Source organism: Odocoileus virginianus, chromosome 1 (genome assembly GCF_023699985.2).
Source record: "Odocoileus virginianus isolate 20LAN1187 ecotype Illinois chromosome 1, Ovbor_1.2, whole genome shotgun sequence".
Taxonomy (NCBI): Eukaryota; Metazoa; Chordata; class Mammalia; order Artiodactyla; family Cervidae; genus Odocoileus; species Odocoileus virginianus.
The window spans coordinates 29593329-29621126 of record NC_069674.1 but is presented as its reverse complement, the minus strand read 5'-3'; the positions used below and the strand labels follow the sequence as shown (position 1 = coordinate 29621126).

At 35.0% G+C, this 27798-nt stretch overlaps 1 protein-coding gene across 2 annotated transcripts in view; it reads right to left on the bottom strand.

Moving 5' to 3' along the window:
- WASL (WASP like actin nucleation promoting factor) overlaps positions 1–27798 on the bottom strand; it is a 75214-nt gene that overhangs the window by 16599 nt on the left and 30817 nt on the right. For both annotated transcript variants that reach the window (XM_020909480.2, XM_020909479.2), the window contains exons 2-8: positions 20606–20740; positions 17903–17989; positions 16265–16361; positions 12910–12933; positions 5115–5283; positions 4042–4084; positions 2071–2224 (exon numbers count right to left, since the gene is read on the bottom strand). In XM_020909480.2, the coding sequence (XP_020765139.1) occupies positions 2071–2224; positions 4042–4084; positions 5115–5283; positions 12910–12933; positions 16265–16361; positions 17903–17989; positions 20606–20740 (709 nt within the window). The remainder of the gene's footprint in view (positions 1–2070; positions 2225–4041; positions 4085–5114; positions 5284–12909; positions 12934–16264; positions 16362–17902; positions 17990–20605; positions 20741–27798) is intronic.

Sequence of the window (27798 nt, the reverse complement as noted above, 5' to 3'; positions counted from 1 at the left end):
TAACCCACAGAATTTCAAAAAAATTAAATTACAGACAAAAATGAACTCGGACTCATAGAAATAAATTTCCTTTCTTACTTTAGCATCTATATACCCCAAACATTAGTTTGAATAGAGGGAAGAAAACCTTACTGCATATTAGTTTTGGAGGCAGGATAAATGAGTTATAGCTTCTTTGAAAATAAACACATGCATAATTTAGGACACTGTGTCAAATAACATCCCCCATACATACCACTCCATTGTGGTGGACCTAAAGAGCAGATTATTTATTATAAATTAATGGACTTCAAACAACTGCACAGATACACAAAAAGATATACTGGAAATGATAAGGTTTACCACTTTTTACAAGCCTGATTACATAATTTTACAAAATAATTTCAAAAAATTTGAGTCAGGTCTTATAAAACCTATTTTTATGACAACTTCATAAACTTCTCCCTGTTTTTTTCATACTTCTGAATGCACTATATGCTTCGCCAAGGAAACATTTCCATAATAAATCATTATCTGTCTTTTTATTCTTCCTCTTAAAAAATGTATCTTCTATAAAATCATTCTTGGGTGTCTAAGAAGTTCCATACTGGGAGTTAAGATTCTTGAGTATGAGAATCTTGAGTATTAAGTTCCTGAAGTGTATTTTTTGTAATGCCTGTGAAATTTTTCCTTTGCTTTAGGTAAATTCAATTCAGGACTTTGCCTAATTTGATATTTTAAAAGCAGCTAGAATAAAAAGCAGTAATAAAGTCAAAAAAACCAAAATCAAGTTAATACAGACCACTCTCAGTTACAGATATTCAGGTGAGAGGCCAGCAATATGGACTGTCTAATAAATGTCAAGGGTATTTATAAACTTACAAATTCAGACAGTTCAGAGAGAGCCTGAGCATCATCTGGTGTAAGATGAAGGTGAGTGGTAACAGTGGAGAAAAAGAGTCAAGGAACAAACTAGGTCCTCAAGACCTCCATCATTTGCACATTAATTGTAACCATGACTTATTTTGGCAGCATTTAAAAACAATGTTGCCCAGATGTTTTTATTAAAAATCCGTACACTTTGGAAATGTGATTTTTTTCCACAAAATAAGATAAATCATCATCATACCATTTTCGGTGGAATTAGCATTGTGTTGCCACAGCAATTATGACTGTATGATTGTTTACATTATCTGCTGTCACAACAGATAGTAAGATTTCTGAGGGCAGAAACCATATCTTTGTATCTAAATATCCTGAGTAGAGACTAGTGCTAACATAATAATGTTTACTGAATATGTGAATGAACGAATCAATGAACACCAGCAGTGAAAAAGATACAGGTAAGTCAAATACCTAATTTAAAATGTCAGTTAAATCTTCAAAAGAATGCTTTGATTATCTGAAGCTTTTGTTTTGCTACACTGTCTTATCACGAGTATGCAAAAAGGAGGAAGAAAAGTAGCTGCAAATGAATAAACTGGCAAAGAGGTAACAGTCATATTGGAAAACTGAGAGTTAACTGTATTTACATTTAATTGTGACAATTATTAAGATATGACCAAAAAACATGGTGATTTAAATAAAATATCAAATGTTAAAAAGGTGCAAGTTATTTGTGTGCTCAGGTACCAAATGGCAAGTATTATATTTTAGCTAAGAAAAAAATTTCAAAATAAACAGATTTTGCATTATTTATATTCCAAAAATGCTTATTATACATTATAGAATTCATAATTACACTTAAATTACTACTTCTAATGGTAATAAATGCAACTTTGATAGTGGTCTCTAACATTTACTAAGTGAAATATGCAACTATACTTTTTTATTCTAAAACCAAATAGCCAGAATACTTTGTATGAATTTTCATGAATTTAATATGACTTTTAAACAGAAAAGCCTTGACAAGTTTTTTAGTTATACTGAAATAATGTAAAATATAGTACACTGGGGCTAAACAAGTTATCCCATAAATAACAACATTCTGCTTAAGGTTCACATGAACATATGTAGCTGTCATCTGTGCAACTGACCTCAAAAGATTCAAAGGAAAAATAGTCAGAATGCCTGAACAGAAATAAAAGTTACCTTGCCTTCGTAGTTCATTTTTAACAGCTTCAACACCTCCTGTTTTTTCAATGAAGTCATATATAACTTTTGACGTTTCTCTGTCTTTAAGTTGTGCCTCTGAGATTCCACACATATCAAAAAGATTCTTCAATTCTGGATCCAAATTATTCAGCTACAACAGATAAAATAACTGCTAACTATAACATCTATCTCCAATCCAGCAAGTTGAAATTTTATTCTCTTATCTGTGCCTTTTATGAAATTACTTTCTTTAATGTTTATAAATTTTTAATATAGTTAGAATATTTATATGTTAAGTAAATATCTTATAAAAAACAGAAAAAGATAAGAACAAAGAATAGCTTTTATATTTTATGTTATCTGTTTCCTACCTTTGTAAAGAAAGCATCTTATTTAGATTTTTACCAATCCCTTCATGACTGAAACATTTTAAAGTTCATCTATTCTACCTTGTCCTAAATAAGATTTAGATATGATCACAAATAACCACAAAAAGTATTATTAGATCTATTCCAAAATTTGAGGTCAAGTACCTCTTTATAACCCAAGTACCCTGTAAAATGCCCAACACAAAGAGGCATTCAAGAACATTGTGGTGCTGTTTATGACAAGGCATGGAGGCAACCTCAAAGTCAAGTGACAGGGATGGAGAAAGAAGTGGTGCATGTATACAACAGAATATTACTCAGCCACTAAAAAGGATGAAATAGTGCCATTTGCAGCAACACAAATGGACCTAGAGAGTGTCCTACTGACTGAAGTAGAGCAAATAGAGAAGGAGAAATATATGACATCCCTTATATGTGGAATCTAAAAAGAAGTGATAAAACTGAACTACTTACAAAAAAGCAGAAGGCTTATAGACTTAGAGAAGGAACTTATGGTTGCCAGGGGAAAGTGTGGAGGGAAGGGATGATTATGGATTTGGGAATGGGAATGTATACACTGCTATATTTAAAATGCTTAACTAACAAGGACCTACTCTATAGCACACCTGCTTGATGTTACGTGGCAGCCTGGATGGGAGAGGAGTTTGGGAGAGAATGTGCATGCTAAGTTGCTTCTGTTGTGTCTGACTTTTTGTGATCCTATGGACTGTAGCCTGCCAAGCTCCTCTGTCCATGTGATTCTCCAAGCAAGAATACTGGAGTGGGTTGCCATGCCCTTCTCCAGGGATCTCAGCTCAGGTATCAAACTCACATTTCCTATGTCTCTTGCATTGGCAGGCAGGTTCTTTAGCACTAGAACCACCTAGGAAGCCCTTGGGGGAGAGTGGGTATATGTTCATGTATAGCTGAGTCCTGTCACTGTTCACCTCAAACTATCACAACATTGTTTGTTAACTGGCTATACCATAATATAAAAAATAAAAGTTTTTTTTTTTAATATTGTGGTGCTAACACTGTAGTTCTATTAATAAAAAAGTAACCAAAATAATTTTTGATTCTAATCACAAATAGTATTTCTTTTCAACATAATTTTTCCAAACCCTGATTATCAGTCAAATGTTAAATACATATACTGAGGTAACTGATTTTCAACCATTCTGCTCAAATGCTATAAATTAATGAATGATGAAACCACCAAAAACAGTAATAGAATAAAAAGATCTAGACAATTTTTGGATATTCAGAATGTGACTACGGTACTTTCAAGTAATTTGGCTTATATTCCCCTCAAATGATCACTCTGCAGAAACAATTTCCTCCTCTTCACTTTCAAAACATAGAGATTTCATATTATAGTATATAAGGCCAAAGAGTTAAAAAAAAAAAAAACTCTCTTTAGAGACTTAGCCATCAATGATAGAACAATATATGATTTCAAACCTCAGTGGAATATGAACATAAATATAAGCATATTCAACCAAAAACTAGAACTGACAAAATAAGAATAAAAGTCTAAAGGCAGGACATGACATTCCCACATATTTAAAGTAATAACATTTATGGCTTGAAAATAACTTACATCAAAGCCAGTATTCGGATCCCAACCCACATGTCCAATGTGCCTAAAGTAGCAGACAGAAAAAAGCAGAAAAAAAAAATGTGTAAATGACATTAAAAACATAACATACATGAAATCCAACCCAATCAGTGAATTTTTCGCCCGAACTAATGGTTCTCATAGACATAATCATTTTCAGGGGAAAAAAGTATAAGTAGTCAAGAGACCAGGATTCTAGCTCCAGCTCCACCATTAACTGAGCCTTAACATTTTTGCACAATCTTTCTGAGCATCCATTTCCTTAACCTTCAAACTAGCATAAGAACACAAGTATTCCAAGAATTAGAGGACAGGAATTCTATAATGAAGAAATGAAGTAATGCACATGAGAATGCTTGAAATACATCAAGTGAATATTAAAGGTTTGATGCCTACAACAGACTGAGTGTGTTTTCCAAAAATTCCTATCTTGAGATCTAATCCCAATGTGATAAGTCCTGGAGATGAGGATTTGAGGAGGTAATCAGGTCATGAAGGTGGATTCCCCAAGAATAGGATTGGTGCCATTAAGAAAGAGGCCTGGAGAGCTCTCTCGCCCTCTTCCAACATGTAAGGACACAATGAGAAGATGGCAATGAACTAAGCAGTGGGATTTTACAAGACACTAAATAAATCTTGCCTGCCTCTTTACAGCCTCCAGAACTGTGAGAAATAAATTTCCATTCTTTATCAGCTATCCAGTCTATAGTATTCTGTTAGCAGTCCAAACAGAATAGGACAATGCCTTCAGGTAATTTCCAAATATCATTTATAGGGAAAAGTGAGATTTCATTTTCATGTCCAACAATTAATTGAAAAAACAACTCTAATTTTTCTTTTCTGATAGGTGGAAAAATAAATAAACTAAGATTCATAAAAAGTCTATTGATCAATAGCATTTAAAAACTCCAACAACAAAATTACAGCTTAAGGTATGCAAGTGATAAGTGTAAGGGGTCTCCCAAAAAGAAAACAGAATTTTCTAACAATTTAAAAATAGAGCAGAAATGAATAAATCAAAAGTAAAGATAAGAATAATAAAAGAACTGCATTACTGGAAATTGCTTGGTGTTCCAATATCTGCCTTAGTTAACCTCTTCTTTTTAGCTTTTCCTTTTTTCTTTTCTTTGGTATGGGAGATATTGTTGATTTGTGGACCATAAAATCTATTTGTTGTAATTTCTGGATTTTTTATGTCAACTGTTGCCATGGGTAGATTAGGACCTGCAAATAAAATCAAAATAATATGAAAGAGACTTAAGAATTATCACAATCATAATTTATAATTTAAATACCTTTTTCTGAAGCAGGACCATTTCATTACTATAAATTATTTAAGTTTTAAAATAACATGTTAATTTTTATAAATAATAAATTTCAAAATTTCTTAAATTGCAAAAGTCTATAACAAATTCTTAAACAAATTAGCATAGATACATTATTTCAAAGAAAACTCCTATTTTTATAATACTAAATCTCATAAAGTATATGAATTTTCAACAAGAATTTAAATTTATCTGATCCATTAAATTTTGACTATTACAAACTTCACATCCAACACACTACTCATTAATGAAGTGGCATATATTACATAAGAAGAGTAAAAGAAAAGAAGCATCTTTGTTTTAAATCTAGTAAAGAAATCTAGCTTTACTTCTTTATTTCAACTTTATTAGTCTATGAGGAAAAAAATGCTTACATAATTATTACCACCATTTTTTCCAAAATGGTAATATTTTAGTAGCATCTTCCTCATTACTATACATACACTTTGGATATCAGAAGTATACAACTCAAAAATTTAAGACACAAAAATTCTTAAAACATTCCATCTTCCACAAGGATCAACAGTAAAAAGACCTCAGGCATTTTCAGCTATTATTAACAGCATCTCCAGGAGTGACACTAAATGTAGCCCAGAAAATTTTGTTTTATAATTCATAAAAGTACTCTTGCTCTTAAAGGTATGAAAATCTGAATGAAACAAATTCATCTTAAAAACTCCTTTAAAAATTAAACTGAAGGGCAACACATGTGTCTCAGAGGTTCCATTTAAATGTATGATTCTCTGACAAAACTTCCTAGTAGACCAAACTCCTCTGAGATGATCATAGTAATGACAATTTTAAAACCGTTGTATAAAATATAATCACTTTTATGCAGAGAAAGAGTTAACATAGTAGGTCTAAGACTGCTATCTTTAGAAAGGCCTGCTTGCAAGGGAGCTGGCATCTAAGGATCTAGGATTTTAAGAGGGTTCCCATTATTCCCCGATTTAAGAGGGTTCTTATTCCCTGATAAGATGGAGTCTTTGTGTCTCAACTATTGGTACTATCAATGTGTTTTACGCTGATACCTGCTTTGCTTCTGCGAGTCTAGAATCTCGGTAGGTACTAGACAGAAGATGCCCACATGACTAGCCCCCATTAAGCCCCAGGCACTGAGTTTCTCCTTAACACATTTCATGTGTGTTGCAACAACTCATTGCTGGAGAAATTAAGCACATTCCCTGTGACCAATGACAGAATACTCTTGGAAGCTTGTGTGTGGTTCCCTCCAGATTTAATCCCATGTGTCTTTCTCTTTTGTTAGTTTTTGCTTTGTATCTTTTCACTGTAAGAGATCTTTACTATGTGCTCAGTCTTGTGAGTCCTTCTAGCGAATCACCAACTGGAGGGGTGGTGTGTGGAATCTCCAATACAATCATAGAATGGCAGACAGAAACCCTAAGAAATTATAAGCTAATGTGTATTGAGTGATCACTAAATGCCAACTTGACTATAATTCTTCAATTATCCTGAAAACCTCTAGGGCAACCTATTCATAAACATTATCGGAAATTAAACATTTATCTCCATGGGAAATTATATATAATTAATTTTCTCTCCCTCAACTCTACTACTGAAGATGAAACACAGTAAAAATAAAATTATAAATGCCATCTGCAGATTTAACAAATAATTTGTACACAACTAAAAGATATACACAATTCAGCTATTTTCCCTTAATATTCAAAGTCATTAAGTATAGTATATAAATGTCTAAAAGTTCTATTTATAGTTTCATACAAAATTCTGTGGGAAATTGTTCATATTGGCAAGAAGTAAAAATTCTTCTTGGAAAAAAATGGAAGCTAGTAAACAATATGAATAAAACCATTAAAAGCTGATTTAGCATCAAGGAATAATCTGACAATAACTGGACCAAAAATTAAAGGTTAGATAAGCAACATAGGAAGTTCATTAAATAGGAGATAAAGAACTAGATTTTGAAATTTGTTCAGATTCAAGATTTGAGTTCACTGTAGTTTCAAAAAAAGGGACTTATTAAAAATAACGAGAATTCAAGTGTTAGAGGGTTGAATTGGGGTCATACTAGTATCTTCATAGACCTGTCTAGTGCTCACTTTTTATTTCTCATTCTTTATTTCTCATTTCTCATTTCTCTGGGACCATCTGACCTGACTCTTGAGAAATCTGTATGCAGGTCAGGAAGCAACAGTTAGAACTGGACATGGAACAACAGACTGGTTCCAAATAGGAAGAGGAGTACGTCAAGTCTGTATATTGTCATCCTGCTTATTTAACTTATATGCAGAGTACATCATGAGAAATGCTGGGCTGGAAGAAGCACAAGTTGGAATCAAGATTGCTGGGAGAAATATCAATAACCTCAGCTATGCCAATGATAACCACCCTCACGGCAGAAAGTGAAGAACTAAAGAGCCTCTTGATGAAAGTGAAAGAGGAGAGTGAAAACGTTGGCTTAAAGCTCAATATTCAGAAAACTAAGATCATGGCATCTGGTCCCATCACTTCATGGCAAACAGATGGGAAAACAGTAGAAACAGTGGCAGACTTTATTCTCTTGGGCTCCAAAATCACTGCGGATGGTGACTGCAGCCATGAAATTAAAAGACACTTACTCCTTGGAAGGAAAGTTATGACCAACCTAGACAGCATACTACAAAGCAGAGACATTACTTTGCCAACAAAGGTCCGTCTAGTCAAGGCTATGGTTTCTTCAATAGTCATGTATGGATGTGAGAGTTGGACTATAAAGAAAGCTGAGCACCGAAGAACTGATGCTTTTGAACTGTGGTGTTAACAGAAAATTCTTGAGAGTCCCTTGGACTGCAAAGAGATCTAACCAGTCTATCCTAAAGGAGATCAGTCCTGGGTGTTCATTGGAAGGATTGATGCTGAAGCTAAAATTCCAATACTTTGGCCACCTGATTCGAAGAGATGACTCATTTGTAAAGACCATGATGCTGGGAAAGATTGGGGGCAGGAGGAGAAGGGGACAGAGGATGAGATGGTTGCATGGCATAGCCAACTCAATGGACATGATTTTGGGTAAACTCTGGGAGTTGGTGACAGATAGGGAGGCCTGGCGTGCTGCAGTCCATGGGGTCGCAAAGAGTCGGACACAACTGAGCGACTGAATTGAACTGAAGACAGACTGAGGTATATCAGAGTGAGACACTCTCTTTATGCATGTCATCCTTCTAGGTGTGTCCAAATAGCAGTAAGAAAGGGATAACCAGATTCACCATTAAAAAAATAACAGAAATTTGGGAATTCCCTGGTGTTTCAGTGGTAAGGACTCTGCACTTCCAGTGCATAGGACTGGGTTCAATCCTAATTGGGGAACTAAGTCCCACAAGTTGTGTGGTGCAGCTGGAAAAACAAAACAAAAATTTAACAATTATAATTAATTTCTAGGAAAAAGGAAAAATAAAAATATTTTGATGTTACTTTAGTTTATATAAAAGTAACCTATATCTTATGGATGTCCTAAATGGTATAAAGTTGGTAAAGTTAACAGTTTAAATTACTTAAGCTAGTAGATTCTTTTCTGGGAAATAATAAAGTTAAGATCCTTGTAAGCCTGATTTACAACTCAGTAGAGAAAATAACTCGGCCATCTCTGAAGAAAGTCAAGGATGAAGAGGACAGGAATGAAATATAAGTGATATGCAGAATAAATACCAAAGTTTCCCCTCCTGCCTCTCCTCCAAAATCAGGTCCAAATATATTGTTATGCATCTACCAAGCAGTTCATAAAGCTATGCCTTTAGCTACTTAGTGTTATTTCACACAAACTTCATCAATATTGGTTAAAACACTATTTAATTAAGTCTATATAGAAAAATTCAGATTTTAGAGACCTGTAACAAAAACTGGTATAAGCTGGGAAATTAGCTAGTTTTTCTAAATCTTTCATTTTATGGACAAAAACTAAGGACAGTGTCATCACCAACAAAATGATACTCAGATGTGTTCTTTCTATAATAAAAAACAAAACAAACAAAAAACAACAATTAAGGACAGGAAGAGCCAGGTGAACTGTCTAAAGTCACACAATCAGTGACAAAGGGAAAGGTAAACTCTGCTATCTTGGTTTCTAAGTCCACTACTCTTTCTTTTAACTATTGTACTTTTTACACAACAGTTAAATGACAAGACTGATCAACAATGCTAACTTTACAATAAGTATACTGTATGTCTTTACCAATTTATCAGTTCTCTTAGTTTGTGGTCCAACTGTTACAAGAAATGGTTATGAGTTTCAAAATTTAGAAAAAAGGGGTTTTTACACATTCAAGAGACTAAGTATTTGGCTATTTCTGTTGACAGCATTTACTTTACAGTTTGAAGATGTTAGGAAATAAATTTAAAATAATGTTCTAAAGCCTAATTATTTCAAAGTGACAGACTAAAAAATTAATAACTTGTATAAAGCACAGAATCACTTTTTAAATAAAGTTTATGAAAGATACGGTAACAGAAATAAATCATTTCTAGTCAATTTTACTTTTTCCATTTTGAAATTACACTCATCCTAAGAACATGTATTAAGTAAATACATAAAGAAGGGGCGCTGTTTTCTTTCTTTTTCAAAAAGTAGTTATGACAAATTACCTTCTTCTGATGAATGACAACTATCAGAGAAAAGGTTTTTTAATATTCTCACTGAACAGCATTTCTAGTTAAATTTAAAATTAAAAGAACAAACTAAACTCTTCCGCTTAATTACATAAAAAGCAGAGAGCTCTCACCAAGGTAAAATAGTTGAGAAACAGGTGGGCTAGAGACCTCTGATGTCAAGCAGTCATGAAGCTGAGAACAAATCATTGGAAAGCACCTAAGTTAAAAGGTGAGGTTGACCAATGAAGAAAAAAAAAGAAAAGTGTATGGATTAGGAGTTAATGAGGAAAACACTTGTCCTAATTGTACTTTAGGACAGGAATACATGTTACTTCTACATAAAGTGTCTTTTTTTCAGTTACAATTTGAAAAGGACAGCTAAACTGATGGAAATGAGGATTGGGACAAAGCCCCTGCATGGACTCCGCAAGGCAGTTAGAAGTGCCGACCGCCACCTGGTGGCAGCGCAGCAGATACAGAAACGCAAGAGGCCACCTTCCTGAGTCCTCTCTACACCACGGGGAGAGCAAGGCAGGCAACTGCACTGCAGCGGAAAATATGAACATTTCTATTAATGATTGTATGTGCATCTTATAAATAAATAAGTAAGCAAAGACTGGCAACACAGGCTGTATAATTTTTTAACAATACCAATTTTAAATTTCCTGTTTATTTAATGGAAAAAAGTTTGGGACCACTGTACCAAAAGGTTAAAACTTTGTATCTTAAGATTTAAAACCAAGAGCCATCTCAGAGAAAGAAACTACATTTAATTATGAGCATCTCTTACTAGGGGTAATAAAATTATAAGACATCATTGTCACATAAAGAATATCCAAATTTGAACCATTGTGGATTAGGTGCCTCTTCAAAAATATATTTTATATGTATTGAAAAGATTAAATTTACAAAAATCAAAAAGTACTTAGATCCTTAACTTTAATTATGTTATTTGTACAACATTTATACTTTACAATCTCAGATTACTTTCCCTAAAGATGCTAACACTAGGAAGCCTTTCACACTGGTACTTAATATATGCTCACAGGAGGCCAAATAGTTTAATAAATTAAAAAAGAGAAGATTAAAATATTGAGCACGCAACAGGTGGAAAAACTTCTAATGCTACATTAAAGGTTCACAGATGAAAGATTTCTGGCCCAGCTGCTCTGCTTCCTTTGTCTCTGTGACATACTAGCTGCACACCTCAAGGCATGTTACGTACCCTCTCTAGGTCTCAGTTTCTCCTTCAAAACCATCCTGATGGGGCACAGTGGCTAAGGGGCCAGGCTCTGGAGCTGGAACACTTGAGACTGAATCTTGCTCCACTTTCCTAGTTCTGTGACCCTGAGCAAGTCACCTATCTGGGCCAGTCTTCTCATCTACATCAGGGATAATAGCAGCTACTTCATGTGTTTTCTGGACAATGCCTGGCAGGTAGCAAACGACCATTAAAAGGTAGCTGTGAGTATGATCACTGTCACTGTCTTCATCATGATAACTCGTATTAAGCACCATGCTAAACACCTTGATTACTTTATTTATCCCCAAGCAGTCCTGTAACTTAAGTATTAAAAATTTCCATTCAAAAGAGAAAGTCAAAGTATACAATGCTTGGCACATTTAAAGTACTACCGAAGGTAGTCAAGTTTTTAAAAAAATTATAATAAGGTAAATAATCCAAAATTTAACAAAGCAATGTCTGGTTCATGTTATTGTATCGCAAAAACAAATTTAAGGACAAAATCAGAAAGTAATAAATTGGTTTAAAAGAAACAAAAACCAACAACCACCAACAGTTGTCACATATTAAGAACTTTGTACTATATTAAGTGTTTCCTTGAATAATCATCCTACATTCTGATGAGAGAACTGAGATGCCTTTGAAAAAGCAGCAGCTATATTCCCCACTATAACAAAGGCTATCATAGGATCAGGGATCCCATTTCAGTGTGATGAAAGCCATGGATCCTCTTTCCCCAGAGAAAAGAACATATACAATATCTAGCACAAAACTTCAGCCAGGGTTTATGGGACCCAGGATGAGACTCTGCACAAAAGATCTAGGACTTTGTCCTTTATATCTTAGTATCCTGCTCTTATTCTTTAGTATAACTACATATATTTTAAATAAATGAATCTACATTATTTCAGTTACTAATACTTCAATCCACATTACTTCATTATCAAATTAAGGAGGATTATGTGCAGCTACTATGTGTTTTAAACACATCAGCACAGTAAGCACAGCTACTATTTATTTAAACACACCAGAATAGTTAAGTGTTCATTCTGAAAGGGGCTAGTTTCATATCACCATTGTAAAATAATCTTTTGAAATAAGAAAAAAAAAAAGAAACATGAAAGTAGGAAATGCAGAAATATAATAGATAAAATTTACTGTTCTTTTTAAGGAAGACATTAAGACCAGTTTGTATAATTTTTGAACTTAAATCAACTGTACATAAGGAATTAAGATGTAAGTAATAGTGACAGGCACCTAGAAAATAGCCAAAGAACAGTACATTTCTAAGTCCCCACCTGTTATTTATTTTAAAATAAGAACACAATAAACTACAGTATTTAATCATACATATTAAATAGTAGGTATTAATGTATATGATGGGGTTTCCCAGGTGGCGCTAGTGGTAAAGAACCTGGCTGCCAATGCCCGAGATGTAAGAGACTTGGGTTCAATCCCTTAGTCAGAAGATCCCCTGGAGAAGGAAATGGCAACCCACTCCAGTTTTCTTGCCTGGAAAATCCCATGGACAGAGGGGCCTGGTGGGCTAAGGTCCATAGGGTTACAGAGAGTCGGGCATGACTGAAGCAACTGAGCACAATGTCTATGATACATGTTTCTACAAGGATTAAATTACAATCTAAAATTTTTTTGATCAATAATTAGTGAAGAGCTTACCATTTGGGGGGTCTCGTCTTTTCTCTGTTAGGAAATAAATTGAAAGAATATTATTAGACATGTGTCATACAAAAACCAACATAAAAAATTAATTCATCTAAACTCTGTCTTATTCTTATAAGTGGTTAATAAGAGTTTCTCTGAGGAAGTGACATTGGGCACCATTTGAATAAAGCAAGAGAGGGAACATATCTAAAGGCCCTGAGGAGAGAATAGCATGAAGGCAAAACCCTAATACTGGACTGCAGTGGACCAAAGGAAGAGCGGAAGAGAGAAGTCAGAAGGGAAACTGGGGAACTGGAGCATGTAGGGTCCCACAAGACATGGGTTAAGGAATATAGACTGTATTTCATTTATGATACGAAGCTCTTACAAGTTTTTGAACAGGAGAAGTGGCACGATCTAATCTATGTTTTTTAAAAGTTCTGCCTGGTTACTATGTGGGAAACAGAGAATAGGGGCATACAGGGACAGCAGAGGGATAGGTGAGAGCAGTAGGTAGTCCAGATGACACACGACGGTGGCTTGGATTAGGGTGGTAGCAACAGAGGTGGTGAGAAACAGATTCAAGACATGTTTTTGAAGGTAGAGACAATGGGACTCACTGACAGGGTTTATGAAGAACCACTGTGAGCCAGAGTGACAAGGTGGAGCCAAGGCCTTTTACTGGGACAGGGAAGACTAGGAGAATAAGAGCAAGTCTAAATCGGGTTGGGGAGCCTGGATTAAGTGTTCTGTTCATACATAGAAGTTTGAAGGCTCTTCTGACACACAACTGGAGCACACGAGTCTAAAGGTCAGCGGTGAGGTCAAAGGGGGTAGATAAAATGTAGGGAGTCAGCAGCAAATAGCATTTAAAGCTACGGGACTGAATGACAGCATAAAGCCAATGAAAACACCTACAGACGCCTAAGCACGGGGCAGACAGAGGTAACACTGAGAAACCATGGCCAGCTAAACAGGAGTAACACCAAGAGAACTGCTACTAACCTGCTGCATTCATACTTGTACTCTTGCATTCATACTAAGTTTGACACAATTTTCATTTCAAGAAAGTTCAAAAGTGGTTGAAGAATTTCCAACAAATACAATTTCCACAGATTTTTGAAATACAAAATTTTCCAAAATTATATTTTCAAAATATCCCAAATTTTCCAAATACCATAAATAAAAATATAATGAAATACTTAGTTTCTAAACAGCCACAATCCTAAAATTAATAGAATTTAACTGAGGGACAATTTGAAAATCCTGGCAATGGGAAATACAAATGGATTACTCCATCTGGTGGTCTGATGAAGTAATTTTATGAAACATTTGATATAAGCACATCTTGTGTCCATGAATGTCAAATCTCTAGTTTCCAAGGTGATGTTACATCTATATCCAGAGAAGAAATACTTCTTAAACTGGTGGTGACACAAACATGGAAATACGTTGAGATAATGTAAAGTTCAGAGTATAAGTTCTAAAAAGCAATTACTTAGAAATATAACACTATCCTGGCTTGAGAACCATGTTAAGGAAAAAAAGAGAACCTTTGGTTGAACTAAAAATGAGCGAATAGTGTGAAGTGTTTGCTAGAAACGTTAGCAGAACAGTGTTTAATCGTATCAGGGGACATTTTTAGTATCACAGTACTAGTCATACCATGGTTGGAGTATTACGTTCAAACCTGGACATCACATTTGAAGCAGGACCATTTTCTAAATGTGGATCATTTGAAGAGATATAAAAATCTATAATGCATTCAGAGCACAACATACAGGACAATGAGTCTATAAATTATATCAATGTGAGGAATAACAAAATGGAAGTGGTTAAGCTAAAGAAGTGAAGGCCTAAGGAGGGCACAGTAGCCTGTTTCCAAATTAAAACTGGCTAATTATTTGTTGCACCAAAAATTGGTCCGCATGCATCTAAGTTAAAGAGAAGCGAGACTGAAGGCTGATTTAGCATGACAAGGATGCCCAACGATGAATCAGCTGTCTCCCATGTGGGTTGCCATCTTTCTGCTTCTGAAACACTATGACTAAAAGCTTAGGAACTGTATAAACAGAATTCCTGCACCAGGTGACAGACACCTTTAGGTGACCTATCTATTTCCAAGTTAATTATTCCATACAGTAAGAAGTGTTTTAAACTCTTTCTTAAATTGAAAATGTCACATAGTTTGACTAAAAGGAGTTCCAGGGAGCTCTGGCCTGGCACCACAACACGTCACTGAAATAGGAACTGACCTCAAATTCTTCCACAGCATAGAATCAAGTGGTAAACAACCCTGGCTCCAAAAAGAAGTAAAAAACAATAGGTGCTTAATAATTCTATTCACTCATTACAAAGTGGATATAAGATGACAGTGAGGCAACAACTCAGTTCATTTTCATTTTGTACTTTACCTCCTTCTCAGAAATCCATTAAAATAACAGTTAACATGTATAAAATGTAACACATGCCTTTCCATTCCTGTCCTTTTTCATGACTTATTCCCGCTTACTGGTAAAGCACATCCTTGCATACAGTGATTTTCAAACTGTGGTAACGTATACTTGGACGTACAAAGACTTTTCAAGGAATACATGAGCACAGCTAGTTTCAAGGGGATCTATACTGGTCTCATCTCCCATAAGCTATTTGTCCTACAAGTGATCTGCTTAAGATGATGATTCTGAAGAAGTTCACCTTTCCTAATCACCCTTCTCCCACTTTACAACAGGAATGCCTGCTGTTGAGTAGTTCTACATCAAAGAATTTAAAATGCTATATTATCCTGCATCATTTTCTAATGTCTTATATATATTAGAGTCTCATGCATTAAACTAAGTTCCTTATGATTTTATAACATACAACATTAGGGGCAAACCAAGAGACAAAGCAATGTTTACAAATCTTGTTTGCAACTTTGCATATCATAGGCTTGCCTAAAGTCTTTGTTCACAAAATATAAAGTACTTTTGAAAATGTGAGTTACAAATAATGAAATAAGAATGCAAACATTAAAAGTCAGTGGATGTTAAATATTATTAACCAAAAAGATTATTGGAGTTCTCTAAAAAAACTTAAAAAAAAAAAAAAAAAATCAACCCAATAAAAATAGTAGTTTTTTAAAGGGAAAATTAGCAACCTGTTTTGTGTAAAGGGCCAGATAGTAATTACTTTAGGCTTTGTGCTTCATAGAGACTTTGTCATAACTATCCAACTGTGCTGTGGGAGAAAACATAGTCAAGGACAACATGTAAACCAACAAGCATAGTTGTTTTTAATAAAACCATGTTTACAGAAATAGATGGTAGAACAGATCAGTCCTGTAAGCCACAGCCAGCTCCTGTTTAAAGAAATTTTTTAAAATGCTTACCAGATTTCCTTTGTCGTCGGCCCAACAAGTCTGTAACTGCTTTTCGGAATTTTTTTGCTTCTTCTTCATTGGCAAAATTAAGAGCAACTTGACAGGTCTGAAATATTTTCAACAAAAAAGGTAAACAACAAACCCCACAAATTTAGCTTTATTTAACAAAAAAGTTGATAACTAACAAAAGTACATTTCTGAAGAAAGCAAGCTTCACTTTATTAGCACACAAGAACTTTATCACTTGAATAACTTAAGAAGATAAAAAGCATGGAGAAGGTAAAGACTACTATTACGTTACAGTAGACAGTCAAATGTTAAACTGATACTTCATCTTCAATCAAAAAGAACAAGTTTGATCAAAAACAGAATTTGATCCTTCAATAGAGCTCTGTAAACATTTGGATTTGAAAAGACAAACACTAGAAACATTGATCAAATGCAGATCAACTCTATCTTTTTTATGCTTTTATTTTGCAGCTTAATTACAGGTATTCATGTACATTATTAAAAGTGTGAGAACACACTGACATTATTACGGCATTTAGTCCACACTTTTATATATGTACATATATTTACATACAATGAAGAAAAATGTGAAAAAATAACAAAGAAAGAAGAAAATGCATTTTGAAAAGACAGATATATCATCTAATCCAACCTTTTACTGTAGAAAATTTAGGAAACAGAAATACGAAAACAAGAATATTAAAGTCACTCATAATCTATGTTGTTGTCATTGTTTAGTTGCTAAGTTGTGTCCATCTCTTTTGTGACCCCATGGGCTGCAGCCCTTTAGGCTCCTCTGTCCATGGAATCTCCCAAACAAAAATACTGGAGTCAGTTGCTATTTCCTTCTCCAGGGGATCTGCCCAACCCAGGGGTCAAACCCGCATCTCCTGCATTGCAGGTGGATTCTTTACCCCTGACCCACCAAAGAAGCCCTGATCCCAGGTACACGCAATAAATTTTTAAAATTCTGTTTCCCCTGTCTCACTTTCCCTGGTGACTCAGACAGTAAAGAATCTGACTGCAATGCGGGACAAGTGGATTTGATTCCTGAGTCAGGAAGGTCCCCTGGAGAAGGGAATGGCTACCCACTCCAGTATTCTTTCCTGGAGAATCCATGGACAGAGAAGCCTGGTGGGCTACTGTCCATGGGGTTGCAAAGAGTTGGAGAGAAGTGAGCAGTTAACACTATTGTATTTTAGTGCTCTTCTACGTCATGTACTATTCTTTCACAAAATAATTTGTATGGCAATATAATCTTCAATATTTAAAAGTTACCATGGGTTAGGGGTTTCATTTTTATAGACAGGAAAACTAAAATTCAGAGAGTTAAACTATTTGTCCAAAACCACATAGACAGGTTAAAACTATATGCCCAAAGACAGAGAAGATGAAAAAACCTCTTTTCTACATGCCAAATTACATTTACATTCCTCTCAGAAAACTTTTCCCTTAAAATCTTAGCTGTCCATCTTAGCTGTTGCTTCCTATTAAGCCATAATATCTGTGACTAGGCTTTTAAAAGTAAAATAATTCCTTATATTTTATACAATGGGTTTACATAAAAAGCACATACTTTCCACAGACAAATGTAAATGCAATTACACTAAACAGGGAAATAAAGGAAATATGACTTACATCTCCAGCAAAGGTATGAAAATATCCTCTAGGACTATTATATACAAAGTTATTGTATAGCTCTTGTTCCCACAATAGTTTCCCATCCTAGAAAAAAAATAAAAGTTGAAATAAGAGTTACCAATAAGAAAACCTCGAGGAATAAAAAAAAAGGAACAAAAACAAAGCAGATGACTCCTATTAGGGCACTGTTTATATTAACAGCCTTTACATACAGACCACACACATGTACAATACATAGATAACATATATATAATTTAATAAGTAGCAACAAAACAGTAAATATTGGATAGTGTTTCATAAAAATTACATACCAAGTGAGCTGAACTCAGTATGCTAAGATATAATCTTATTAGCCAAGCATTTCCAAATATATACTTGGTAAAATACATAACTAGAACAATTACTAGATCATCAATGTTAGAAGTGGTAAGATTCTTTTGTACATGCACTGATCATCAAAGCATAGTTCTATCAGCAGTATTTAGAGTGTACACTACCAAATATTACTGGATTTCATTCTCTTTTCCTCAATTCTGTAGATGCTGAGAGGGTCAAATATGCCTTCTCTGTACTGTTCATTAACAATCTTTGAATTTTTTAACTTTTGCAGAGTGGTCTCCTAATTAATTGATTTATTATTAATAAATTATTATTAATTAATTCTCCAAAATTAATTCTCCAAAAGAATTGATGCTTTTGAACTGTGGTATTGGAGAAGACTCTTGAGAGTCCCATGGACAGTAAGGAGAACAAACCAGTCAATCCTACAGGAAATCAGCCCAGAATATTCATTGGAAGGACTGAGGCTGAAGCTCCGATACTTTGGCCACCTAATGAGAAGAACTGACTCACTGGAAAAGACCTTGATGCTGGGAAAGATTGAAAGCAGGAGGAAAAGGGGATGACAAAGGATGAGATGGCTGGATGGCAACACGGACTTGATGGACATGAGTTTGAGCAAGCTCCGGAAGTTGGTGATGGACAGGAAAGCCTGGTGTGCTGCAGTCCATGGGGTCACAAAGAGTCAGACACGACTGAGCAACTTAACTGAATTCCTAATTAAACACTGGTAAAAGTACTATCAATCATGAGCAGAAAGAGAATGATGATTAAAGTGTACAAGGTTAAACTATGGTTAAGGGATCCATCAGTGACTGTCATATCGATAGCCCTAGTACAAGAAATATCATTAACCTTAATACCAAATGTGGCTAATTGTAAGTATTTAGCAATGGTTATCTATAACTGGAGATGACTGGTTAGGGAAATACAATCACAGCCCTATTCTGAAATGCAAGGTTCCACCTAGACCACCAATTCAAAAATACTTTAAAATACTGTATACATATTATGGGGCTTCCCTCATAGCTCAGTTGGTAAACAATCGGCCTGCAATGCAGGAGACCTGGGTTCAATTCCTGGGTCATGAAGATCCCCTGGAGAAAGAAATGGCAACCCACTCTAGTATTCTTGCCTGGAGAATTCCATGGACAGTGGGGCCTAATGGTCTGCAGTCCATGGGGTCACACAGAGTTGGACATAACTTAGCGACTGAACTACCACCACACACATTATGACCTTTATAATGGAATCCCCTTCTTCTCAGTGGAGTTCTATGTATATCTACTTTCTAAATAGTGCTTCTCCTTGCTGATGAGAAATATATCAAAGGACTGAGGAGTGTCTTTTAAACTATGCATGTGCTCCCCACCTCCCAGAATCGCTGCCATGGTTAAACTCCTGTTAGTAACAGGAGTACACCACATCTCTCAGCTGTCTTGAAGTATGTGAAATGGGTGTTACAAATTACTAATTTACAAAGGGCAGTGACTTAAACTTACTTACTCTCAGGGAAATACTCTGCAATAGATCCAGATGGTCATCACACTTTACAAATAAATAAGCCGAAGCCCAGAAATGTAAAGCAGTTTGATTACACCCTATTTAATCGTAAGTACTGTTCAGGAGTTCAAAGCTGGTTTTCTGTTTTTTTTGTAACTACAACCCTATTATACTTATTGCCACACATGAATATTAAGTAAGGAGGCTCACCCACAGAAAAGATTTTAAAAGATAAACAGAGACTTCATTTCAGCAAAAAGATGATTTTTAGAGTGACTATCAGAGATGAGTTCCTGACAAAGGGCATCCAATCTAAGACAAGGTGGATTTACACTTGAGATAGAGGGATACAAAGCTGGGAAAATCTGAATATATATACCTATGCTGAGAAACAACATAAAACAGGCAGCAAATACTTTATTACAGATATTGTATAATACTTTAAATCAGGGCTGCAGTAAATAAGAACACATCAAACTAAAATATAAGATACACTTTTGTAGTTCCCTGCAAGAACTATATATGCTAGTCTGTGATGGATAGTATGGAATAAAAAGAGTATCATTAGAAAATAAGAGAATGTGGGAAAAGTTCATATCCAAAAGAATAAAAATAGAGAAACCAACAAAACCTTTAACGTGTGGATAGATAAAATGGGGAACTATTCACATTTGGCTTAGGGTTTGCTGCCAATTTGATCACAGTGCCCATGCTTCAATATCTCAAACCAAGCTTCACTCCTCTAATATTAAGGATAATTTAAATATTACATAAAGGATAAACAAATCTATACTAAATTAAAATTAAGGTAGAAAACCTAATCATCTACACTTTAAGTGAAGGCAAAACAAAACTCACCTTGATATCAAATATTCTTAAAAAATAAGATCTCTGTGGATTGTCCTTAACAAGACAAGCAACACCACTGCACTTCTTTGACCACATACAGTTCCGATCTGCTGCATACAACTGTACCACTGCCGAAGACATGGTCTGCAAAACATCAAATTTACAGCCATTAGATTCAAAATTACACTATGATAACCAAGCCCCTCTAACACCTTGACTGCAATCTCACATGAGACACCGAACCAGAACCCCCTGCCAACCTGCTCCTAAATTCTGGACCTGAAGAAACAAAAACGTAATAAACATTTATCATTATTTTAAGCCACTTTTTGAACTAATTTCTTATGTAGTAATACACAACTAATACAATTACTAAAAATAATTATTGAAAGTTAATATGCATTGAGGCTTAACATGTATAAGGAATGTGCTAATGAGCACTTTTAAATATAATTCAATTTTTATTACTATTAAAGCTTCATTTTATGCTTAAGAAACCCAAGGTTAAAGAGGATAATCTGCCCAATACCACAGAGTTGAGTAGCAGAACTGAAGTTCTAATCCAGGCAATTTGTAACTTCAGATCCCGTACTCTTACTCCCAGTACTGTATACTGGTTTTCCAATAAAATGAAGTGAAAGTGAAAGTTGCTCAGTCGTGCCCAACTCTTTGCGACCCCATGGACTATACAATCCATGGAATTCTCCAGGCCAGAATACTGGGATGGGTAATCTTTCCCTTCTTTTGGGGATCTGCCCAACCCAGGCATCAAACCCAGATCTCCCGCAACTGTAGACAGATTCTTTACCAGCCGAGCCACCAGGGAAGCCCACAAAATGAACATCTGAGCAACAAAGCAGTAGCTGCTAGTGAAGTCTGATTTCCATAGAAAAATCAACCCCGTACATATAGGTACTAAGCCAAATCCGAAAGCAAGATTTATGCTTATTAATTACAGTGCTGGAAACTATGAACATACATTGAAAGATGAATTCTAACATCTCCTTTTTTAAAGATGGTAAAACTGAGGGAAAAGAAGATTTTAAGTGAAGTGCACCTGGCCATACTGCTTGAAAGCTATAATGAAGATATGGAAGTGATCTGAGTGACTATTGTCCCAATTCTCCCATTACCCTTTTAGATGCACAGGAAAGGAGTTAATTCACTGTGTGCAATGGATACCTTAGAACATGCATTAGGGTTTTGTAGCTGCCATCTCCCTCATGACTATATCACGACACAATTGAAACTTTCCCTTAATTCTAAACTAAGTTTCCTATATACTACAATCTAACATGGAACTATTCAATCCCAATTTTTGTAAGAGTAATACACCCATTTAGAGGTCAGCACTTATAAATCCTCTGAAAACAATAATTCTTTCTGATCCAGAAATCTTACTCCTAAACTAGAAATTAATAATATAAAATAAAACCAAAAATTGTATTTAATATAAATAAAAAAAATTTATATAAATGTAAATTAATTATGTTTTAAAAACAGAAGACATTTAAATAACCACAAATAGGAGACAATTATGATTTGGTACATCAGTTCAATGAATACTGGGCATTGTGATAAAAAGACAGACTACATTAAGATTTAGAGATGAAACTGTTTTGGGTTACTTAACTATGTCTGGGGAATGCCTTCTCTTGCTAACAGAATTCCAAAGACCAATTAATAAACTCAGAAATCAGTGTTCTGCTAGAGATCAAAATTTCAGAAAGACTTTTCCAGGTAACAGTGACTGATGATGTTTTTAACTTTTGCAGACCAAACTCATCTTTATATTTCATAGACAGCCATGAAAAGGACACAAAGCAGCAGGAAAAATTCCATAAGAGCCAGCTGAAAAATTATGAAGACAGCTCAGAAACTAGGACACTGGGTTTTAAAAAAGTAGATTGAAGAATGTGGGTGTGCCCTTGGCCTGCTTAGAACATACCAGTGAGCTGTAAGTGTAGTCTTAACATGACACCTCCACAGGCATCTTGACCCTAAACCTCTAGCATTGAAAATATCAGAAAAACAGATTTTGTATCTATTAACCAAAGATATTAAAAATCAAGTTGAAAACTTACAAAATCAGATGAGAAAACTTGTTTTCCAAGGAAAATTCATATAAATTACAGCTCTTTTAATATGGTGCTGTAAAAATGTGGTTATTTCTAAAAAGAAAAACAATTAGGCATCTAGATACCAAGAAAGTGTCCTAAGAAGCTTCTGACTGTATTTTTTAACTAGAAAGCAAGAAGTTACAGCTTGCAAAAGAAAAAAAAAATGTATTATTAAAAGAGTTTGAAATTCCATTATGGAAATTCCCTTGCAACAAAAGTCCCTATGGAACAAACATTAACAGTGCAAAACACTGTCAGGATGTATATATGGACTTAATAACAATCACAAATACCCCCAAATCTCATTTAAACATTTACATAAATGTAAAACAAAATCTTAAAAATCTTTACACCTTTTAAGGTATAAAGATCTGGGAAACAATTTTATAATTCTCTACACAAGTATGGTTGGCATTATAAACCTTAGTCTAAAACAATTTATGAAACTTTAATACTAAAGAATGCAACTAATAAGCGATTTTCAGTAATGCAATTTTTAAAATTTGGTACAATGTTACTGTCAGTCTCAGTCAGTCAGTCAGTTCAGTCGCTCAGTCGTGTCCAACTCTTTGCGACCCCATGAATCGCAGCACACCAGGCCTCCCTGTCCATCACCAAATCCCGGAGTTTACTCAAACTCATGCCCATCGAGTTGGTGATGCCATCTAGCCATCTCATCCTCTGTCATCCCCTTCTTCTCCTGCCCCCAATCCCTCCCAGCATCAGGGTCTTTTCCAATGAGTCTAAGTGTGCCTATTTCATTCCTTCTTAAACTGTCAAAGTCTGAAAACTATATATTACAGCACCTTATAAAAGCCTTTTCTGATTAACTCAGAATAATTATAAAGATTAGCATGACATTTAATATACAAATGCCAGAAATAATAAAAATGTGACTATCCCTAAAACTCTAGATTGACAGTGGCTTAATTAAGTTTTTAAAAACATTCCTTCCATTCCTTTAAAGTAATTACAGCTAATCAACTCAACTACTTCTTGTCTTTCATAATCAAGAAGGTATTCTTGAAAAACAACCTAAGGACAAGTGCTTAGGAAAGGAAATCAGTCTGTTTCTTAAGCTCAATAATGTTAGGGTGAAAATTTGTTAATAATTAAAAGAAAAAAAAAAGTACTGTCTCAACTTTCGTAGAAACAGAATCTGACCTATCTCATGCATTGCTGGTATTTTAGTGCTGAGTTATTCCAACGGTTCATCAGCCCTCAGAACTTTCACTGTCAAGGACAGAAATGAAATGGAGGACGAAATCTGGGATGTGAGTCCCTACCACCGCCCTTCAGCAGGGCGCCTCTCTCTGGGGCTGGCTGCAACAGTCAAGAAGCATTTCCCTGATTCTCGAGGTTGAGATGACTGCTTTTCCTTCATGTTTCTAGAAGCATATGTGTATCCTGTATAAAATCTTGTCACGTCACACATCTTATTCTAAAATAGAATAATTTTCTAAATTGACTTATTTGTAGACTGTAATTCCCTTAAGTATCTAAAAGTTTTGTTAAGTCTATATTCTACTTCACCTGTACTTTGCCCCAAGTAAGCAAGCACATGTTAAATTAAAAATTGCCGAGTATGATTTTGATAATGATGCTATGATAATGCACAAAGATTGACCTTTTTTTAGGATACACATTCTGAAATATTTGGGGCATCATATCAGCAACTTATTCTCCAGTGATTCAGAAAATAATAATATGCGTATATATACACATAGAGAAAACCATGGTAAAATGTTGTAACACTTGACAAACATGTTTGAAGTATATACAGGAAATCTTTGTACTGCCTTTACAACTATTCTGTAAGCACGAAGTTACCTTGAAACAGAAAAAGTTTAAAGCACAAATGATTCAAAACAAGGGGGGTATTGTTTATCCCCTTCCACAGTCCAGACAGTCTTAGGAAGCAGGCTCTCTTCTCAGAGTCAATGCTACCTCCCCATACATACTAGCCACTGCACCGACCCAAGATTAAGGAAACCACTACTTCTTCCGAGTACCTCTATATTAAAACTTTGTTAAAAGGGGTTTCATCTTGAATGAGACTCAAATCACACTATCAGAACAACCACATTATATAGCAGGTCAGAATAAGAATTTTAGGTAAAGAAAACAGACATTTCTTTATTATAGAATCAGCTGACATGGAAAAGACTGAAAAATATCAGGATTTACAGATCTTTGCTTGACAACCAACTGTCTACAACAAGTACTATGATGTAATACTTAATAATTGTCTACAATGATTATTGTTTTGTTAATGAAAAAATGGTGTTAAAGAAAAAAATTTCAGACACTTTCAAAGAATATTAAAAGTAAACTGTGGAAAAAAAATCATTTGACTGAATAAATAAAAGTCTTTTCTGCAATCACAATGGCCTAGATTATTAGCCAAAACATTTCAGCTTTTTTTATGTGCATGTGTAGCCCCAAGTTCCTAAAAGTTAACTGCAAAAATCAATCCTAAGTTTTCTTATTACATAAAAGCTAAGCTTTAAATATGTTCTTAGATACTCTGATGACATACTTATATGAAATGCCCCATTATTATCCTGAACATGAAATTTTAATATGAAACATAAATGGAATTTTAAAAGTCAAGAAAGATAAGGAGTTTGGTTGTTTCTTCATTTAAAAAAATTAACTATAAAAATTTTGAATTCTTATAATTAATTATATAGTGATCTCAAAGAGAAATTTCTTAAATAATTAACTTATAACACACTTTTGTTCCATGGTAACCTAACAACCCAATACAGAAACCACCCATTTGAAAAATAGAAACAAGATTAGTAAGTCATAAGTACTAGTAAAAATCATCTAGAAAAAGAAAGCACAAATAATTCATTCCAGAAAGAAGAAATTTTTATCACCTGGTAATTTTCACAATGAGAAATAACCAGAAAAAGAAAAAAAAATAGAGAAAGGTAGAGATTTTAAAAAAGCACACATCAAAGACGGAAGGCTCAACAAAGAACAGTAATTAAAAAAAAAAAAAACAAAAAACAACGCTGAGGACTAGAAGAGGAATATAAAAGCCATAACAAACAGAATCTCAACAGTGAAGAAAAATGGAGCCAGAATAAAAAGAGCTTATTGCCTTAGGACGAGGCACAAGCAGTCTTTAAGGTCTTACTAGCTATTTAAGAAAACTGGTGCTGGATGTATTCATTCATCAAATGTTTACTGAGCACCTGTTAGGCTGGTGCAAATATAACCTAACATAGCAGTTTTGGACCGTGAATTTTAAATCATTATAATTAGGCTCAAACACATCTTTATTAATCAAAATAGAAACCATTACAATCAACACATTTTTGCCAATGGGAAATAAGTTTATTTATTTCTGTGCATAAAAATCCGTGCTTTAGGATTCACCAAACTCTTGCAAAGCATTTTCTGCATCCTGCTGGTTGTGGAAGCATTTTCCCTGCAAAAAGTTGTTGAGATGCTGGAAGAAGTGGGACCTGTTAAGTGAGAGGTCAGATGAATATGGGGTTCCCTGGTAGCTCAGTTGGTAAAGAATCCACCTACAATGCAGGAGACCCAGTTCAACTCCTGGGTAGGGAAGATCCGCTGAAGAAGGGATAGGCTACCCACTCCAGTATTCTTGGACTTCCCTTGAGGCTCAGCTGGTGAAAAATCTGCCTGTAATGTGGAAGACCTGGGTTTGATCCCCGGGTTGGGAAGATCCCCTGGAGAAGGGAAAGGCTACCCACTCCAGTATTCAGGCCTGGAGAATTCCAAGGACTGTATAGTCCACAGGCTCCCAAAGAGCTGGACACGACTTTCACTCACTCAGATGAACATGGTGGATGAGGAGGAACTTCATGGCCCAATTTGTTCAACTTTTGAAGCACTGGATGTGTGACATGCAGTTGGGCGTTGTCCTGGAGAAGAATTTGGCCCTTTCTGTTAACCAATGCCAGCTGCAGGCCTTGCAGATTTCGGAGCATCTCATCGATTTGCTGAGCATACTTCTCAGATGTAATGGTTTCCAGAGGATTCAGAAAGCTGTAGTGGATCAGACTGGCAGCAGGCCACCAGTGACCATGACCTTTTCCTGGTGTAAGTTTGGCTTTGCGAAGTGCTTTGCAGCTTCTTCTCAGTCCAACCACTGAGCTGGTCACTGTTGGTTGTTGTATAAATCCATTTTTCAACGCATGTCACAATCCGATCGAGAGAGAGTTCAGTGTTGCTGCACATAAAAAGATGATGCTTCAATATGACAATTTTTTTGATTTGTGGTCAGCTCATAAAGTACCCACTTATTGAGCTTTTTAACCTTTCCAATTTGCTTCAAATGTCAAACAACCATAGAATGATCAACATTGAGTTCTTCAGCAACTTCTCATGGGAGTTTAAGAGGAACAGCTTTGATGATTGTTCTAAAGTGGTCACTGTGAACTTCTGATGGCCAGCCATTATGCTCATCTTCAAGGCTCTCATCTCCTTTGCAAAATGTCTTGAACCACGTCCACACTATACGTTCGTTAATCAGTTTCTGAGCCAAATGCATTGTTGATATTGTGAGTCGTCTCCACTGCTTTATAACCCATTTTGAACTTGAATAAGAAAATTGCTCAAATTTGCTTTTTATCTAACATTATTTCCACAGTCTAAAATAAATATAAACTGCAAATAATAAGTCACTAGCAAAAAAATAAAGTAAGGATGCACATTAAAATGATGTATAATACAACCACATTTAAGAATACATTCCAATATCAAAGGCAAATTTCAACAATGCAAAAAAAAAATTGCACCAATCTAATATGAACACAGGCTCGTAATAAATGGGGTTGGGGTGGGAATAAAAGGGGTATTGAACACAAAAATGAATTAGACACAGTACTCATGAAACGTAAGTTCTAATGGGCATGAACACAGGCTTGTAATAAATGGGGGTGGGGTGGGAATAAAAGGGGTGTTGAACACAAAAATGAATTAGACACAGTACTTATGAAACATAAGTTCTGATGGGCAGACAGATATTAGTAACTATTACAAATGCTATAAAGGAAAAATTCAGTATGCAAGGAAAGTGTAAATGCTACCTAGCCTGAAAAG